General features: G+C 35.5%; 2 protein-coding genes across 2 annotated transcripts; one reads left to right on the top strand and one right to left on the bottom strand.

Annotated features, from left to right (window-relative positions):
* The first annotated feature begins 4,526 nt into the window (after positions 1 to 4,526).
* ACA1 (alpha carbonic anhydrase 1) lies at positions 4,527 to 11,317 on the top strand. The gene is made up of 6 exons (XM_068484065.2): positions 4,527 to 4,797; positions 8,109 to 8,317; positions 9,186 to 9,292; positions 9,603 to 9,705; positions 10,547 to 10,729; positions 10,828 to 11,317. The coding sequence occupies exons 1-6, from the start codon at positions 4,719 to 4,721 to the stop codon at positions 10,957 to 10,959; spliced, it is 813 nt and encodes a 270-aa protein (XP_068340166.2). The 5' UTR covers positions 4,527 to 4,718; the 3' UTR covers positions 10,960 to 11,317.
* Positions 11,318 to 17,593: 6,276 nt separating this feature from the next.
* LOC137745516 (uncharacterized) lies at positions 17,594 to 18,907 on the bottom strand. Its single transcript, XM_068485479.2, has one exon. It carries the CDS (start codon positions 18,772 to 18,774, stop codon positions 17,893 to 17,895), a length of 882 nt encoding a protein of 293 aa, XP_068341580.1. The 5' UTR covers positions 18,775 to 18,907; the 3' UTR covers positions 17,594 to 17,892.
* Positions 18,908 to 20,937: the final 2,030 nt, after the last annotated feature.

Below are 20,937 nucleotides of genomic sequence, written 5' to 3'. Positions count from 1 at the left end.
AGTGGATCCTCTTTAACTTTTGGTGGAGAATCTCTCCGTCTTTGTTTCTGAAGCTGAGAAGAAAAGAGTTGTCAACAGGTGAGCTCCTAATCCGCCACTTTTTTTGTGGCAACTGGGGATGTTTTTTACATGTTTGTCAGTGGGGAATATACTTACCAGATGCCACTTATCACCTATTGCTTCCTCTAACTTCTAATGGCAGGTCCTGTCAAATGGTGCATATGACTGTTGGAAATGTTTCAAAGGCAAAATTACGGGGAACTTTATCGAAAAGCTCCCGATACTGTTCACTTTAACGAAAAATCACTTTTTTACACTAAAAAGGCAATTTTGGTACTATTTACATTACTCTTTATTTTGTCCTTATCTTTAAAACTCAAAGTTTTCAAGTTATTTTTATTAGTTTTCCTAAAATTATGGGGTTGTTTGTCTTCCTGCATTTATTGGTACTTATTTTATGGCAATAATCTTGCAAATACATCATGATTTGCATGAGTTTTGTTTCTAACTATTGGACAAGAAGAGCATGAGTTGTATTTTATTAGGCTTTTTGGCCAAAATGGTCCATGTGATTAACATAATTCTTCATTTTGGTCTCTGACAATGAAAATCGATTGAAGTGGTCCTTGTGTTTATCCATCATAAATCATTTTGTTCCTTTTGTGTAAATCATTTTGTTCCTTACAAGAAAATCAGTCATATCCTCGTTAAATTGTCACGGAAGCAACCACTTGATCACCTTTTGAAGGGTATTTTTTGTCAAACTAATCCTTCTACTTAATGAGGATATTGATAAATTTTTCATGAAAGAACCAAAATGATTTATAGTGGGCAAACACAAGGATTACTTCTATCGATTTTCATTGCCATGGACTAAAGTGAGGAGTTACGTCAATTGCATGAACCATTTTGGATAAAAAAAATATATATATTTTTATTATCAGAAAGGAATTTAATTACTGGACACTTTAAAGGTCATCGTGCTCTTTTTCATATGCAATTTCCTTAAATTTTTGAAAGGGGATGATTGTAGATCGACTTTTTTTGGAGTTTCAATAATATTTATGTCAAACAAACTTTCAAACTTTTTAGGCAGAGAATCGCATATAGATGAGGTTTTGAAATTTCACAATATTTCAAAAGATTTGAAAGAGAAATAGATTATGGTATATCTTGAAGGAGCATCTGTTGCAGGATATGGGATATCTATGTTCTTGTGACATTTGGAGCTAAAATTATAGTGACCTGTTTGGATAACACAGCAGAAAACTACAGAACAAAGGGGACCAGAAACCCATTATCTTCCCATATAAAGTGTGCACAGTTTGCCATTGGTGGCTGTTGGGGGACCCCAACACCAATTTGGAACCAAAATTCATCTTTATCTGGGTAAGGTAGTATCTGTCCTCCAAAATAAAGTTAGGGGGGAAGGTTTTGAATGAAAATACACGGGAAATGGTTTCCGCACGCTCATTAATATTTAAAAATACATTTGAGCTTTCTAACTGGTGCGGGTTAATCTGTCAATGAAATTGTTATACGAAAAATAATTTTCAGTCTCGTTTATGTTTAAAAAAAAATTACATCTGAGCTTTCTAGACTGGTGTGGGTTAATCTGTCGAGGAAATGGTCATCCTTGGTGCCTTTTTTTTAGTGGGGTGGTGAGTGGGTTTATGGGGAAGGTTGTCGTTTGAAAAAAAAAAAAAAAAACTACAAAAAGACCCAAGCATGGCTCGTTCAATGCAATTGACGTTTTTGGACTAAAACAAAAAACCAAGCTTGACTAGCCCTTCCTAACATTTGATGCATGTATTGTATTCCTCCTTGTACAAGTGATTTTTAATGAAAAAAAAAGAAAAAAGAACAGAAATGTTAGGGCGGCCGTAAGTAAGTTTGGTATCAATTAAGTTTGTTAGAACAATGCGTTTCCTCTTCTATATTTAAGTTCGAATCCGCATTCTCGTAGTTTAATAAATCTAATGAAAATTAGAGCTTTACCATTACTCATTTCTTTTCCTTGTTTGCGTCACCTGGGTAATTGAGAGATTAGTGATTGGCTTTTATGCTTGATCTATAGTAGAAGATAAACTTTACTTGCGTTTAGGCTCCGTACGCTACTGTAATGGTATCTTAAAACATTAACGTATCCTAAAACTTGGGTTATGTGCCACTTAGAGATTTGGACCTCAAGAATCAAAAGAACCAAGATGGTAATGGTGTTCCCCACAAATTTGACATGGAACGTTGTCCAATCTACTAGTTTCAAATAATGTTGTCTAACTACTTAGTCTAATAATATTTTCTTTAATAAGTGAAATATTATAATTTTAAATCTCGTAAATAATGAGTTAGCGAAACTAAAATATATATTTGTTAGTGGGGTCCCCATATATATGACATGGATCCACTAGCTGTCTATAATGTCTGTCTTGAAGCTTTCCATAGAAAAGCCTTCACATTATGTGTTTCTTTTTTCCTTACCCTTTCTACTTTTAATTTATTTCAAAAGATTACCCACTCAGCATATATTTTAAAACAATTTCTTTTTGTAATCCTATATTCGACAAGGTTGTTTACACGTTGAAAACGCATTTATTCATGGTCGGTCACATCCTCTGATTGAACTAACTCATAGTTTAGTAATATATATTTTTTAATATTAAAATGAGAAATGCTAAACCCTAGACTTTCTTAAAAGTTAGAAGCGGAAATTTTCATATCCTCTCTACTACCTTATATTTTTTGTATGATATTGGTACGAGAATTTGTGTTAAATTGTAAAGTGATAGAAAATTCATGAAGAATTATACTTTTAGAAAATTTCATTAGTATTTCTCTATTAAAAATGGTCCCGAATTCATTTGTCGATAATGAAAGACTAATTCACATGGTGCCGGCTGTTAAATTGAGTTTTGTTTCTAGACATTCAACTTTATATATTCATAAGCACATTACATAAATTATAAACACCACACCAACGTAACTACAAATAGATGGTGTCAAATTAAGGAAAGAGATCCACTTTGGATCTTTTAGAAATCAAGGACCATAAAATCTGAATCATTCAAACTGATTCTGACGGTCTTCATTAACTCATTACGCTGGTCTATCTCACACAAACTAAGAGCTCCACTTTCTCTTTTACACAAACTAAGGACTCAAATTATTTAGTTCTTAAACTGCAGACACTAAAGTCCAAAAAGAATTCGAATTCTTAAATTAAGACTATCTTTCGGCCATTGAATTGATCCATTCTTATAGATTAGCATAGAAACAATTATAATTTAAGGATAATTTCTTAATTATTACAGAATAAGTCCACAAACACAACGGGTAGCGGTGGAAAATTTATTTTATTTTTAGTTAAATATTAAAGCGTTCCCCGGTGCTCTGGGGCATACGTGACCATGCACTTAGAACATTGTTTTTTCAAATTTAAACCCACGCGTCAAGAAGAAAATTTAAAATTTAAAATAGGGCAACAGATTTTGTGTTTCCACTATTAAGCCCCAACAGTAACACGATTGTTATTGTTTATGCAATGTGTGGATGGGAGAGAGATGAAATAAAATGTAAAGTTTATGCAATGTGTGGATGGGAGAGAGATGAACAATTACACATCTAAAAAATCGAGACGGTAAATTCCTTTGTATCCAAATTCGAACCTCACTCCTACTTTATATTAGACTAAAATTTCCCGCATATCTTAAGAATAAAGGACCATGTAATATCAAAGACAAGTAGAACATCAAAATTGAGGACTATATAAAGATTTTTTTTCAAAGTCGATTTCATAATTTTGATGGAAATAGGATAATTTTGGATATGTACAAATATCACTTACAAATCACACATATCAAGTAAATTAGAATGCTTATATGCCTCATAGAAATCAAATTTAATAGCGTTCCACATTGTTTATTTTATCATTAGACCACCCCTCTTAAATGTAAAATTTGATTACCAAGAGCAGATGAATTGTACGTCAAGCGGGTTCCCAACATTTACCTTTACACATGAAGTTTTGTATTGGATTTTTCTCCTAGCATCACTTGTATCGAAATAGTTAATTACTTAACCAAAAATTTATTTGAGAAATGCTAAGGAGACTTTTTCAAAAGTGAGACTCTTTATCACCTCATGCTTTTGGCACAATTCATGTGCCAACATTATAAAACTTTGTGTCAAACATATGAGGTGGAAGAGAGTCCATGGAGAGTCTCACTTTGAGAGTCTTTAACATTTCTCTATTTTGTAATATTGACATGAGAATTGACGTTAAAGGGTTAGGTGGCAAAAAGTCCATGGAGAGTCCCTTAGCATTTCTCAGTATATTATAGTTCTCTTTGTTACACAATCCTGGAAAGGTCAAATGTGCACTTTCACTAAATTCCAAGGGCCCTAAAGCAAAAAGAAGCAGACAAATATATCGAAGCTCTCTAAATAAAGACATAATTAGTTATTTAAATACAAATAAAAACCCCAAACTGCAGGTTATATATGCAACAGAAGGCAGCAGTGGCAGCAAGTGTATAAATAGGCAAAGACATCAAAGCTAAGGTGCTCCAAGACTCTCGAGAAACAACGGCTATTTAGCAGAGAGAGCGAGAGATCGCCCGCCTAAAGTTAGCAGCAAAAGAAGCCACAAGCTATTAAAACATAAGCCACCTGCAGAAGTCTCTTGTTTCATTTGTATTATTGACAGATTGAACTAAACTATGGCCCTTAGAGTTTCCTTCTCCTTCCTTGTGATAGCCTTGCTGCTCGTCTTCAGCCCTTCGGCTTCTGTCCAAGATGGTATGAAATCTCTCTCCCTCTAACATATCCATATCTAACCAGTTCTTGCGCGTTTGGGTTTTGTTTTTTGATATAGAACCGTGCTTTTCTTTCCCCTATTTGTTTCCTTGAATGTTATCTACCTCTCTTTCTAAGCAACTTTCGTGCACGAGATTTGAACTCATAACCTACTTCGACTGTCATTATTTTTTTAGCTTTTACAAGTGACGGAACAAAAGAGCCGGTTCTGTTTCTTTTAAGATGCATGCTTAATATTCTTGCCATTTTCTTTCCAAGGATTTTAGTTTTCTGCATAGATATTTTGCCACAACATACTTTATTAGTTTCTCCCACTTTTCATTTTGTTTATGGCAAGCTTCTAAAATATGCTAGGTGTTAGTCTGGAAACATGCTAGGGTTTAACACTTAGGCACCTAGGCGCCTAGGTGAGCTAAGCAGATTAAGTGGATTGAAGTAAATTTATTATATATCTTTAGTACTTTAGCAAATTTGATTGTATGAGATAAAAGTTCAAATGATTGAAGTCTGTAGTATTTTATGAAATATTTTTTAGAAATCATATGAATTTACAGTGAAATTAGAGAGAAATAAAAGTGTACGTGGGGTAGAAAGCATTTGGTGAAGTGGAATACTGGGACGCATAGAAGGGAGGTGGGGCACACTAATACTTAATACACGTTCAACCATGTTTATTAAAATGCTAGCTGTCCCAACTTGTTTGGACAATAATTTTATAAAATATTAAATAAAGGGTTCTTTAGATATAAACTATTGTAAATTTTATTTTCTAGACAAAAACTCTTCTAGTTATAAACTTCCAAATAAAACCAAAATTTGAAAATGATTGCCAAGTAGAAAAATAATTGACCTATTATTACAAGATATTTACAACTTGTGCCACAATATTCAAAATAAATCAATAAATGTAATTACTCATCTTAATTACAATGAACAAATAATTATTACACATATTATTACTCCTAACATATATATATATACACGTTCAAATGTATATAGTATTACCATAAGCTCAAAAAAAAAAAAAAAAAAAAATATATATATATATATATATATATATATATATGTGTGTGTGTTCAAATACACACACACACACACACACACATATGAGCAGTACTACATATATGTTCAAACATATTATACTAATTAATCTACCTATATGTAAATTTATGATGAGCAACTAACATATATTTTTTAGGTAAATTAATATTGAATCAAATAACATTCTTTTATTTAATTAGTAGGTAATATATTTTCCATGTATTATTACATATATGTAACATCCTACATCGTCCAGGAAAGTAGATCATGTAAGCCTTATATGTATATTCCCATCTCTACCTAGCACGAGGCCTTTTGAGAGCTCACTGGCTTCAGGTTCCGTTAGAACTCCGAAGTTAAGCGAGTTCGCGCGAGAGCAATCCCAGGATGGGTGACCCACTGTGAAGTTCTCGTGTGAGTTCCCAGAAACAAAACCATGAGGGCGTAGTCGAGGCCTAAAGTGAACAATGTTGTGCTACGGTGGAGTTGAGCCAGGGATGTGGTGGGGACCTGGGCCGGGAAGTGACAATTTGGTATCAGAGCCAATCCCTGGCCGGAATTGTAACATCCCACATCGCCTAGGAGAGTGGATCCTGTAAGCCTTATATGTATATTCCCATCTCTACCTAGCACGAGGCCTTTTGGGATCTCACTGGCTTCGGGTTTTGTTGGAACTTCGAAGTTAAACGAGTTCGCATGAGAGCAATCCCAGGATGGATGACCCACTGGGAAGTTCTCGTGTGAGTTCCCATAAACAAAACCGTGAGGGCGTGGTCGGGGCCCAAAGCGGACAATATCGTGCTACGATAGAGTCGAGCCTGGGATGTGGTGGGGGCTCGGGGTGAGATGTGACATATATTTGGCACATTTTATTATTATAAGATATATGTACAAATAATAGGTAAATTAATTTTAAATCAAATAAAATTGCTTTATTTTGTAAGTAAATTAATTTTGAATCAACTAACATTCTTCATTATGTAGGTATTTTATTTTGTATATATCATATATTGGGCACATTTTATTATTACATGTACAAATAATAGGTGACTAGTATTGAATAAAAAAATATTATTTTTTATGTAGGTGCATTATTTTGCATCCATTGGGTTTGCTTTATAATGTAGGTAAATTATTTTGCATGTACTTTACATTTATTGGGGTAAATTATCTTGCTTTTTTTAAGCATCTAACTTTTTAAAATTTGAATACTAGGTGCACTAAATCAAATAACATTTTTTTTGTAGGTAAATTATTTCAAATGAAATTTTACGATATCAGGCATGCTTATTTTTTGGTTATATATATATATATATATGTGTGTGTGTGTGTGTGTGTGTGTGTGTGAAATAATTTACCTACATTTATTTGTAAAATATAATTTCATTGACTAAACTAAGCATGTATTTTTACATATATTAGGCATGTTTTATTGTTGTTATATATTTGGCAATAAATTTATTATTTTTTTATTTTTGTAAAATCATTAAATCTTCCTTACAACGGAACCCGTATAGAACTAATTGTGTACATCAAACATTCAAATAGGGGTATTTTAGGCATCAAAAATTTTTAAATGTGTAAAGTCGAATATAATTAATGAATTTGCTGATGTGGAATCTTGTCAATGGGTTTTATTAGAGTAAAAAACTTATGTCGGGTTTTATGTAGAGAAAATTAAGCTTTAGGGGTTAAAGTCATATCTTCAGTAAATAAAGGATGAGTGTGGTCACCAGGTGGGAATGGAAGAGAGAGAAACTCATTTTCTCTTATTCCTCTCTTCTTAAATGTCCAGACCGCTTAGGGCACCTAGTCCCCACCTAAGTCGTTTTGGGGCCCGCTTAATTCTTTTTAAGATTTTTCTTTCGACTACAGGTTAATCCTGACAGTTGGCCACCGTATAGTGCATAGGCAACTTTTAAAACACTGATTTTTGAATGTACTTATCTATATATGTTACATAGTTATGATTTTTAGGAATGCAAATTATGTTTGTTATCTGCATTGCCATCAAAATCAGAAAAAGAATCTCTTTTAAACACAGGAAACCAACAATGTTACTCACACTCTCTAATACAAATGGATCTTATCCCACATGCAATGATAGGGCCGACCTCTATTAAAGTGTGTTGGCAATGTGCGGTCAATTTCGTGTGTCAAAATTATATTGTTGTTTAGTAAATGGTTGAATGTGTATATATATTGTTGATCAATTTTTTGTTTGTGTTTGATGTTTATCTACGTGCATGCAGACACACTCTCATTTAGCTACACTGGTCAAACTGGTCCTGAGAAATGGGGAAGCTTGAGTCCAAATAACACAGCATGCTCAAATGGGAAGATGCAGTCTCCGGTTGACGTCGTCAAGAGCGTACTTACCCCTAACAAAAAACTAATGCCGTTGACCAGAGTCTACCGTACTTCAAATGCCACATTGTTTAACAACGGCTTTAACCTTGGGGTAATTTGTTCCTCTATCACCCTTCTTAAGATGCTTGCTGTCCAAGAAAAAATAAAAATAATCAGTAATAGTAGTTGCTTAAAATATCGATATAAGTTGAGAAATTGGTATGCAAATTTATGAGAGTATCGATGGATATATCGATATCGACATCGGTTGCCTTCAACATAAATTATAAAAATTTATAATGGGATGGGTATATCAACTCATTCAGATTTGGTCGAAATTAGAGAAAAATTTATCAAAAAAAATCAAAAGTTTGAAATCTGCAATGGGCTTCGACAAATTTTCTGTAGTGAATCGGTAAATATTTCAATGGTTTTCCTATATCTCGACAATATACGGTGAAGTTTGCATTTCACCCCTTTTCCATATCAATCCTTGATTTTTCTGATATTTTAATGAAAATATTGATAATTTCGTGTATATTTTAAACACTAGTTGCAACGAATGGATAGAACCTATTATTAGTAAGTAATAGGTGGATAAAAGACCTTTCAGTAGCTATTGTCGGATTATCTTGTAGGGTTGTTTTTCATATTTCTACCATATTATTTTGGTAAGAATATGTTAGAATTTTTTTTTTTTCTGTTTTTATTATTTTGGTAAGTGATCATCCCATATGAAAAAGTTATTGGGAAACTTCCAATTGTTTGAGCTCAAAATTTTGGAAGTGGTTAGATTTTTTTTTTCCTTTCAATTCCTTGCTCAATAAGGGGTTATGTAATTGAACTCAGATTACAACTAGTCTAGAACGAGAAGCAACGGGTTTGTAGCTCAAGTTATTAATATTCTCATTACTCGAGATCATGAGTTCAATTACACGCTACCTCAGTAACTTATATATGCATGGATTTTGTTTATGAAGGTGCGTTTCGAAGGAAATGGGGGAACACTAGATGTGGATGGTAAGAACTACAACTTGAGGCAGTTGCACTGGCACACTCCCTCTGAGCATCGCCTTAATGGAATCCAGTATGTGCATTCTCCTTCTCTCTTTTATCTAATAAATCGAGTGAAGCGAAAAAATGAAAATGGTTCGTTAGAGGTGGGTCCTTGTAACTTGTTTTCTCAACAAACCAACATTATTATGTCTAAAGTATTTGGCTTGAAGTGTTTCTATCTAAAGTGTAAACTTGTTGCGATGAAGAACCGAAACCGTTTTTACAAAATTAGACGAAATATTAGACGGGGTTGGGAAAATTTTACTTTTTAGGTTTTGGACCTGTAATTAGCAAAACTGCAACAGCTTAGAGATATATAACAATGCCAATAACTGCTACAGATTTCCAGCGGAGCTTCATCTGGTTCACCAGGCAGCTGATCAAAGCCTCGCAGTTGTGGCGATCCTCTTCAATTTCGGCAAGGAAGATATCATCCTCTTACAGGTAAGTTAGAGTTTCCCTAAACCCTTGTTTGGTTGAGAAATGGAATCAATGTTTGAGTGGGGGAGATTAACATTGGCTTGAGTCTAGGACTCAAGACTCATGCCCAAGGCTCTGGGCCCTGAACATGAATCCGTAGCTCATGGTTAAAGTTCACGACTCGAGGTGTTTGTCCATTTTGAGATTAGGTTAGTTGCACAAATGTTAAGAGTCTACAAATGGCTAGGTAAAACACCTAGAGTAAATTGTAGCAACAATCCCTTAACTTTAACTTAATTGGAGCAATAGTCACTCAACTAAAAATTCATTACAAATAGTCCATCAACTCATCAAAACGTGCAGCTATGGTCATTTTCGTCAACTCCGGTAGAACTTCCGTCAAAATAAATCACGTGTCATGCACGTGAGGCTGAATCAAAGGGCAAATATGGAAAATCAAATAAGTCAAATTGTATCAATGATCCCTCAACTTTAATCCGACTGGAGAAATTGTCCCTCAACTTTAACCCAATTGAAGCAGTAGTCTCTTAAATTTAACTCAATTGTAGCAATGGTCCTTCCAACATAACTCATTTTGACATAATTTTGACAAAGTTAACAAAAAGGACCATAGCTATACGTTTTGATGAGTTGAGGGACCAATGGTAATGAATTTTTAGTTGAGGTACCATTGCTCCATTTGATTAAAGTTGAGGGACCATTGCTACAATTACTCCAAAACACCTATTAGTGACTAATTAATGGGAATTTGCATGGGCAGCTCCTTAGAGGGCTTTACCTTCTCTTCAAGGTTTCGATCTTATCTATTACTACAAAAGTCTAAGGCTTACAATTCATCATACAGATTAAGAACAAGCTGGCCGAGCTGGCCAAGGAGGCGTGCAAGAAAGATGAAGATGCCACCATTCCCGTTGGAACTGTTGATCTGAATGAGTTACAGAAGAAGAGTCGCAAATATTACAGATACGTTGGCTCTCTCACCGTTCCTCCATGCACCGAAAATGTTGTCTGGAGCATTCTCGGAAAGGTACTAATTATTCGTTTCATTAATTTTTCTACGCGCGCGCACACATAAACATATAAATACACAACCCTAAAGTTTGACATTCATGAATATGCATGCAGATGAGGACTATTTCCAAGCATCAGTTAGATGCACTAAAAGCACCATTGGATGCATCTTGCAAAAACAACTCAAGACCTCTTCAATCTCCAAATGGACGCAAGATTGAGCTCTACGATGAGCTTATGCACTAGTAAATGTGTCATCTTAGTCGACGTGTGACATTCATTTAGAATGAGCCGCGATGACTCATAGGCAGTGGCTTGGATTAAAGGAACATGCATGAGTCGTAGGTAGGGAAAATGAGTCCTCGTATGTCTATTGTCGTTGTTTTTGGATTTGTACCCGTGTGAATAATTCATGATCCACTGATGTTGAAGCATCAGTGAATCAATTATAGTTACTAGTTAGGCGAAGTAATTAGCTAGAAAGAGAAGTTTGTGTACCTTTTTTTCCTTTCTTTTTAAGTTGATAATAAATACATATGCAACAGTCCCTTGCATTGAGGGATACATATGCAACAGTCCCTTGCATTGAGGGATTCTTTACACACTCCAAATTGTATTTCAACGGTTCAACCGTCCATCTTTGAGATCTTTTTTCAAATATCATTTATTCCAAAAAAACATCCAAATTTGAAACCATTTGACTGTGGAAAACATTATTTGTCTATATCCTTCACTATAATGGGATGTCATAATGGTTTGAATTTGTCTAATTTTTTGTAAAAATAACCTATGAATGATATGCTAAAATACAAATGTTTGGATCATTAACAAAACTACAGAATTAGCACCATAAGATATTTTATTTGAGGGATCCATCAGCAGAAAGGGATACACACACACACACATATGGTATGGGGTGGATTGTATAGTTGGGTCAATTGACCATCTCTTTCAATTTGATTGATGGAGTGCTCCAACTTGCTTCATTCTTTTCCGGAATATACGCCTTAATTTCATTACCAAATTAAGGAACTACAGATTACTAAATCATCTGTATTTATCATTAAATTAACGTGCTTCCAAAAGAATAAATAATCAAAGGAACACAGTTGATGAGATAAACTGGCACTATATTTTATGGACAAGGATCCTCTCCGGATATTTTTTTTATGGGAATGAAGATTAATTAATCGTATCTGTTTAACGTACATCGTGCAACCAATTTTTGTTAGGTACTATTTATATTCAATTTTAAATTTTAAATAATTTATAACGGCAAGATGTATGATGAACGGACACGATTGATTGATTTTCTAAATTCCCACAAAAAGGATCCAGAGAGGATGACACATCCTGATCTAGGAAGGTCGAGCTGTGCTGGCCATCATCGTGAGGTGACCTAACCATAAAAGCAATTCCACCCCTAACAAAAATGTGCCAGCACCCAGCGCATTCTTCCACTCAGTGAATAGTAATAGACCCCAATGAACAGTAATATGCCAAATACATCTCTACTCCTAAAAAAAAAAGAAAAAACAGCCTAGTCCATTTTATTAAAATATGATTAAACAAAATAGATTTCCAATTGGACCTTTAAAATAATGATTTTAATAGGTTTTAAAAACCTATTTCCTTACCTAATCCATCAAACATCCCCATCACTTTTTCTCTTTTCCCCACCGGTTATTAAAATATGATTAAATAAAATGCATTTCCAATTGAACCTTTAAAATAATGATTTTAATAGGTTTTAGAAACCTATTTCCTTACCCAATCCATCAAACATCCCCATCACTTTTTCCCTTTTCCCACCGGTTCTCTCTCTCTCTCTCTCTATCTCTTTCCCTCTTTCTCTTTTCCAGCTCACTCCCGTGAGCTCTCTTTCCTCTTCAAACCCTTCAACAAATCAAACACAAAATATTATTTTTGTAATCCCTGGAGCTCAAGGAACCCAACCATGGCCTTGCATGCAGCATCGGTGCATGGTGCGAGGTCCTACCATTGAAGCCGAGAGCTTGAGCTCTCAATCTCTAACCCAGGTGATGTTTCTATCACGGTATTGTGTTCTTGAGCTTTAAATCCTGTTGTGTTGCAATTTTTGTGGTTAATTCGAGGGCTTAATTCCTTGCATGTGATTCTGACAAAGGAAAACGGACAAACTCCAACGAGTTCAAGGTCCAATTCTCGGCGAAATATCTTGCATTACATCTGGGTAAGTTATCAATCCTATTCTTATGGTTTCTAACTTATAAATTGTGTTGGAAACCTTTGCGTTGGTGCAAACATGCTGTTAGTGCATTTTTTTCTTCAGATTTTCCAACAAACTAAGGCCATCACTTTCAGGTGCAAAAAAAATAAGAAAAAAAAAGTGACTGACATCAGCATGGCGTCAAATGGGCCGGTCCCAAGGTCTGTCAATTTTGGGCTAGCTTGGAGAGAGTTCCCTAGGTGCTGCGCCATTTTTTTGGCTATGTGCTGGCCTATCCCACCCCTAATGGAAGTGCTCTAAGGGTATGTGATGTGAAAAAGTGAATAAATTTAAAACTAATTTGAACTAATTATACTAATCACTGAAAGAGTGCGCAATCGTAGGAATAATCCACTACAATTATTCAGAGCTTAAAAGACAGTACGACTATCAAAGAGTAGTCAGAGCAGCTAAAGTACACTTATTACACAACTGTGATGTATGTCTAAATCGAAGATAATGTCAGAATTGCCAAAGGTTCCTCAAGTGCCACGAAGAAATCAGCTATCTAGGTCCTGGAGGGGCAAAAAACAAAGTTGAGTGGGCCAGCAAAACAATGGTCATACGAAAACCTTTATTTTTGAACATCCTAACCCCTTGCCTTAAAACAAGTATAGTTTCCTTAAAACATACTACGTAAGTATGTAAACAATAATACACCAACATTTATAACTAGAAATATGCCAAGTCATGATATATCAAATGCCACAATAATATAATTATGTGATAAACAAGTATAATCAATGGCTTATCAATCTATGCTAGCACATGAGTCGGAGTTGCATAATGCAACCTGTATGACAGAACTGGGTGTAATCAATACGCTCTAGTACTACGATCACGTGAAGACTGGCGTCGAGGCGCGGTTACATACGAGTCGGAATTTCCTATGCAATTTGTACGACAGGACTAGCACAAAACTTGGATCCAAGGGGGAGCGAATGGTGCAGATGTGAACATACACGTAAATGATTGGCCCTGGCCCTGGGCGAAGTACTAACACCGGGGTGCAGCAGATGAGCATGTACAAATATGTATGAATGTCATGACAATAATATCCCAACCATATAGCAGCATTTATCACAATTTATATCACAATAATGAATACTTGGCAATATAAGCGTAAAAGTGAAGTAACTACGCATTTAGGGAAACTATAAATATGTATAGGTATAAAATAAACTGCCCACTCACAAGTACATCGTCGGGTCGTAGACCCCATGCCTAACCTGACCCCGTATGTCATCGGGATACGTTTCCCCTATATGTGAAACAACTATAATAGAATTATTTAAAGCAAATATATGGAAACTTAAATAAAACCTCTATAGTTTGCTCAAACCTAGGGTTTAAATACATGAAATCGATCTACTCGACGTCAAGGACCTACACAAATCTTCAGATAAATTTTTGGACCATGCACGCGCCCTCACGCGTTGGCCAAGGCACGGCTAGACGCACCCCCAAGCGCAGGCACGTGCCATCAGTTTGACTGACACCGTTAAGAATATTCCATTAAAAGCTTAACAAAGATTAACGGCATTACCTGACGCTGTTAGAATATTATGTTGACTTTGACGGAATATTCCCTGTCTTCTTCGACGGTCTCCGTTGTCCGCTGCTCTCCTCCACCGCTGGCGCCGCCATCTGCAACTCGAATCTCACCCTTTTTCTAGAAAATTTTGAAACTTGCATAACTTCTTCATTTCTCAACCATTTTCGACCTACTTTATATGGATTTGAAGCTTATAAAGAGTAGAATTGCGTTATATCTCTTTGGAGTCCAAAAAGTGGACGGAGGTGGTTGGAAATCACCTCGAAAGTTTTGGCCAAAAGTGAAATCCTCGAAACTCTATTGTTTCGACATCCAAGCTTCTTCAAAATTGTCCTAGAGGTCTCGGGAAGTTGTGGGAAAGCTTCCTCAACCTTCAAAACTCCTTAACTCAGCTTGAAAAATGATGAACTCAAACTCATTGAGTTTGGACCTTCCAAGTTCGACGTCCAAAACTCGGTCAAACTAAGGTTGGTTGGTATGGTTGAGTTCGTGAAGAAGAAATGAACGTAATGGTGAGGTTTTTAAGCTCGATCTACGAGCTTTGGTGCTCGTTCATGGCAGTTGCAGAGAAAGAGAGCTTTGGGAGGGAGAGAGAAGGAAGAGAGAAAGAGTGAGATATTTTCTTGCTTTTCTGATTGGGCGTTGTGTAGAGGGAAATGATGGGATTGGTAAGAGATTTGAGGGAGTTGATTGGTGAGTGAAGAAAAAGGAGAGAGGGCATAGGTAGATTTAAAGAATACAAGGGATAGGGTTTCAGGTTTTCTACAGTAAAAGGAAATTGAAATCTATTCGTAATAGTGTTTCTACATTGATAAAAATTCACGTACACTCATAACAGTGTGTACAAATTAATTACGGAAGCACGAAAATAAATTGAGAGAGAAATAAACACGTCCACGTCACTTGCCTCTAAGGGCATAATAGTCAGTTCACATACTCGGGGAGAAATTACACAGAAAATTAGGAACGGGTTGTCATAGAGGATCCTATTCCATATTTTATAACCCAAAAGGGAGAAGAAAAACAGAGCTAATATATTTTAATGTATAAAAATTGATCTTGCGCATTTTATAAAATTAATTTCTTTTGTTAGTAGTACTCTGAAAAATATAAGTTTAATTTTGCCGTAAAAAGTTTGAAGATACCAACTAAAGTCTACTGATACTTCTATTCCTAATCTTGAAATATATCCAAAGTCCGTATTTTTCACACTCGAATTTATTAAATTAAATAAATAAAAAACCTTAGAAAACAATCAGAATGGTAAAGCATTTTTCTTGTTCTAAAAAAATCCTGATTAAAAAACACAAGTAATTTTGTTTTCTAGGGTAAATGGAAGAAATCATAAAAAGTGAAAAATATAAAAATGTGGGGATGAAAACCAGGATCCAAATCAAAGCCAAGAAAGCATTGGTCAAGAAATCATAGAGAGAGCAGACATGCTAATTCGAAGTACTGGTCAAGGATTCAAGGATGTTGAAAAACTGTGGGTAGCAGAGTTTTTAATTAGTTTTTGGATCCACTTTTTCCAAGAACACAAAATTTAATATTAATATTTAATAGGAAAGTATTACATTTTCCTATAGCTAGACGGAATTCAGATCCTTTATAGGTTTCGTTGTTTGGAGCCGAAGAAAGAGTAATTCGGGTTGCTCATAAGATGAAAAGTAAGGTCCGAATTACTTGATTTGTATGAGATGGATCAATAAGATGAATTAATAAAGCTACATGATTTAAATAAATAATCCGAATTTTTCAACTCGTCGGCTCTGGAATCTCGATTCAGCTAGATGGGCAAGGTGGACATTTTCAATGAGAGTAGTCAATCCTCTCTCAAAGTCGAGAATGCCGAATTATTTATAGATGACCACAACCCAAACACAGACTTGATGATGCACATTTCCAAGTCTTCTTTTTTGTTAATTTTAAAATCATCAAAACTGTAACTTTCATTGTTACATGATAAGTGATATGTTTATGAATCTAAAATTTCTGATCAATAAGATCCGATATGTCTTAAGAAACTACATGATCATGACTTGAAAATGATGCAGCGATCAAACTGTCAGATTTTCATAAATTTTAAATTTGTTAATTAAGATTTATGATCAAACATCTGAATTTCAAAAAACCAAGTTAGATCTCATAACATAAAGGCTACATATGTCACACAAATTTCACACAAGGAGCTATTGTCGTGCTACAAAAGCAAAGCTTTTCTATGCAACTTTAGCCGTTTATCTATCTCTATCAGTGTTTGACACAATGCTCAAACGAAGCAAAAGTTTTCTCGAATTTCTCATGATGCTTCCCTTCATTTGATGATGATGAGTTGGCATTAGTACAATGTTTGATTAAATGGTACTTGTAGGTTCCACTTCCCTACTTTTTACCTTCTAAAAGGGATGGAGGTGGAGTGTATGTCCTCCTATTTCCATACTTTTCTCATGATTTTTTGTTTATGTGGTCACGATTAAGTCACGTCAACCTTTTATATTCCTATTACGTTTTATTTTATTATTTTTATAAAAAAATTAATATAAAATGTTAACATGGCTTAACTGTGACTACACATCACAGAACAACATAAAAAAAATATGAATATAGAAGGACATACAATCCACCTCCAAAAGGGATACCTTCTCCCGCCTTTAGAATGATCCCAATCATCTACCTTTATTATTTTGAAAAGAAAGACTACCAAATTCGAAAAAGTAGGTAAGACAACACAAGTTCTAGTGTGGTAGGCCAAAACTCCTTTTCCGCCATCCACTAAAGTTCCCACCCTCCCCGATTCACATGTGGTCAATGCTTGGATTTTTCCAAGAATCCTAATCTGTTAAATTATCAATAAAATTATATATATAATCAATTAATTATCACAATAATTAGCCGCAGCAAAAGTGCCTAACTCACTGAAAGCAAGTTGATGTGTGCGTAACCACATTGACATGAGTACAAAAAGTGTGCATGTGCTCTTACTTATAAATCCGCGTTTAAATTACGTTTCTGCAGGTTAAATTAGTTCGAGTCGTATCTGTTTTTTGACAATAGAAAATGCAATTTTTGTACCCGGATTATCCAAAATAACAAGCAAATTTACAACTTTCAATCCAAAAGCATATATATTTACACAACCTTCTACACTAATGAAGTGAAAAAAAATACAAAAAACGAAGAAAAACGTCGTAGCCGAAATGACTGTTTTACCTCTAACCCGGGTATGGAGGGAAACCGTTATTCAACGTGCCACGTCATCCCAACCACAATTTAAACAGGATAAAACGGGTCCCACTCAGACAACCAATCACGCCCGCAACCCACCTGCTGCTTCCTCGTGACCGTATCCCTCTCAGTTTTCCAAGACGCCCACCAACTACGCAACGTCGATACCGCCTTCGCCCACCCACGATCCGGACCTCCGACCCGAAACGAACCGCTTCATGCCACCCAAACCGGGCGGTTCGCTCTCCACGCTGTGTCTTGGAAGCGAGTCGACATCGTCCGCTACCGCCCTGTCGCGCGCTTTCGTCGACTTCACGCTGCTGTTTCTCGGAGGCAAGTCGTCCGCGAACGGCGATTTTGTCGATTTGTCTCGGTGTCCGCCGTGACGAAAAATCGCCCGAAAACTCGCGAAGAAACCGAGTTTTCGTCTCTCGGAAACCGGTTTAACGGACTTTTCCATGGACGTCTCGGCCGACTGTCTGTGCCGATTCCTGACCCGGCGCTTCTTCCGATCCCTCTTCGATCTCACCCTCCCCATACACGAGACCTTCGGAGACGACGGCTCGATCATTGGAGCGTCCGATTTTCCGACGGATCCGGACCGTTTCGGAAACAGCCTCGTGTTTCCGGCCTTGCAGTGCCGCCGATTCTTCGTGTCGGTGTAGTTGTGCTTCTGCGGCTTGGGAAGCCCGATGATCGCCGCCTTCGACTTCAAGTTCATCGAAAACCGCTGCGAGTTCGAATTCGAGTGCGAATTTTGATTCGAATTCAAGTTATTAGCGTTGGAGTTTCCTTTGGTGGAGTCTTTGCGCTCGTAGAAGGCGTTGCGGTCGAACCAGTCGTACTCTGCGTCTTTCGAGAGCCAGAAGGATTCCGGGGGGAAATCCGGTGGAACTTCCGGTTCCTCGACGTCATCCTCCGGCCGGCCGTGTCCGGCGGTGGCGGCGTCGGCCTGCGTCTCGCAGGCGATTTTCCGATCCATTGAGCCACCAGCGCACGCCGAAACTAGTGTTTCCAAATCGACTTGCGGCATATCGCAGAAAAATAAACCTTTGAAAATTTAGAGAGAGAAAGAAGAGAGAGAGAGATGGCTGAGGAGGAAGTTGTGAGGAGGAAGAAGGATTTATAAAGGTGTGTTGTTTACGAACTCCAAAGTCTTCTACGTCTCCGACGAGAAATAAGAATTTCCTTTTTCGTATTTTTATATTTTTATTTATTTACTTATTTATAATAATTATTTTTCTTTTAATTTATTTATTTTTGTTTGACTCATGCTCGATGGTGTTTCGGAAAACTGAATTTTCAAAAAAGAAGTGTTATTAGCATTTTAAAATTTTTATTTCGCACTTTAAATATAAAAAATTTAAATTATAAAATAAAATTTTAGAAATATTAATAACAATTCTTTTTCGAAAAGATTAAAAAGTATAATTTTATCATCAAAAGAATACAAAAGCGGATGATACAAAACGTTGATTTGCTTTACGCGCTCGCTGATTGCATGCTGCTTTTCTTTCGTTGGTTCCTTTTCTTTTTGTTAGTTCTTTATGGCTCGGCTTTTAAAACGGCTTGGCTTGCAATTTCACTTGAAAACCCTAGAAATTTCTATAAAAATCATATTCGTCAAAAGCAATATGTAAATCAAAAATAACTGAAAGTGTTTTAGATTACCAAAGTACAAAGCAATTACTATGTGTTTTTTTTAAAGGTGCTTTGGCAAAAAAAGTTCAATATAGTTTTTGGTACAAGAAAAACGTTTCAAGTGTTTTCTAGAATAAAAATATATTATGTGCTTCGTTAAAAATATACTTTTTCAAGAAACCGTTGCATTCTTTATGAAACTTTCGAAGTTCTTTTAATAGAAACGTAATTAGTAGAAACATTTCTGTAAAAATAACTTCTATTGGTAAATAAAAATTGTCTCAATTTTTCACTTCTCTTCTAAATTTTTAAAATCATTAAGATCTTTGGTTTGTCCATGAGGAAGAAATAATTTGTATATACGTATACTTGTTTTTCCATGAGAAAGAAAAAAAGTTGAACAACTCACCCCACTTTAGAATTCTGATTCTGTTCTTGCTGAAGAAGCATTAACGTGTTTTTTTTATAGGATACTTGTTTTCCCGTCAAATATCATAAGAAGTGCTTTTTGTTTGTCAGAAAGTGATTCTAACTTTTTTCGTAAGCAGTTTCATACAAACCTATTTCGGTTTTCTTCATTGGAACAAAAAGAATGGATATTTTTCCAATTAATGTGAAAAATACATCATTTGGTCGATGAAAATTAAAATCATTTGTCAAACCATCCGTAACTATTTTCTCAAATAGAATAATTTGTTTTGGAATTTAGTGAATACAAATTGGAATTCTCGTGTTTTACTTTTGAATCTAATTCGGATAAGTACACGTCGTCTGCCTCGTCATTCCACTCAAGCATTGGCCACTGTTTTATTGTCGTTATTTATCAATATGTGACTTTTTATGTAAGCTCATAAGATATCTATTTGTTGTATATAGTCTTCTTTTCGCTTTTCACTTTGCTTTTTATTTGTATATGTATTAAGAAACGTGTCAACAAATATGTCCGTTTGTATGTTTAAACAACATTACTCGTTTTTATGTTATGTTAATTTCTCACAATCCATTAATGAAATGAAAAATGAGAAAAGAAGTGCCAATGCCATCACATTCTTAACCTTTTTTTTTTTTTTTTTAACAAAGGGTTTTTTAACAAAGGGGCTCATAGCCCGACAAAGGAACCACAAAATAATATCACGTGATCGAGAGATTCAAGAAATATTAGACAATAATAATTGCTTACAAGAAGATGGAGCTTGCTCAAAAGAGACTAGACTCAAAGGATGAGAGGGGCTCAGGTTGGCTAACCCATCACCAACAAAATTCATCTCACGATAGATATGTTGAATCTTACATTCCTAGTCACAATATAATATCACATGACAATGAATCAATTCACCAAGAGAATGATGTCAATGGCACCATGTAATATTAGTTGGACAACAATTACGGAATCATCAACCTCTTTATTCCAAGCAATTTGTAATCCTAAGAAGATCTGCCAAAATACAGCATTGAGAATCTCTCCACGCTCAAGATTAACACAAAACCCAACATGCCAAGCTCCAAATGAGTTCCTAAGAATACCACATGCTCCAGTAAATTTAAGAGAGCCTTT

The sequence above is a fragment of the Pyrus communis genome, chromosome 12 (genome assembly GCF_041283825.1).
Source record: "Pyrus communis isolate YQ-2024b chromosome 12, ASM4128382v1, whole genome shotgun sequence".
NCBI classification, from domain to species: domain Eukaryota; kingdom Viridiplantae; phylum Streptophyta; class Magnoliopsida; order Rosales; family Rosaceae; genus Pyrus; species Pyrus communis.
The sequence above is the reverse complement of the archived record's forward strand: the minus strand, read 5'-3'. Positions and strand labels throughout refer to the sequence as shown.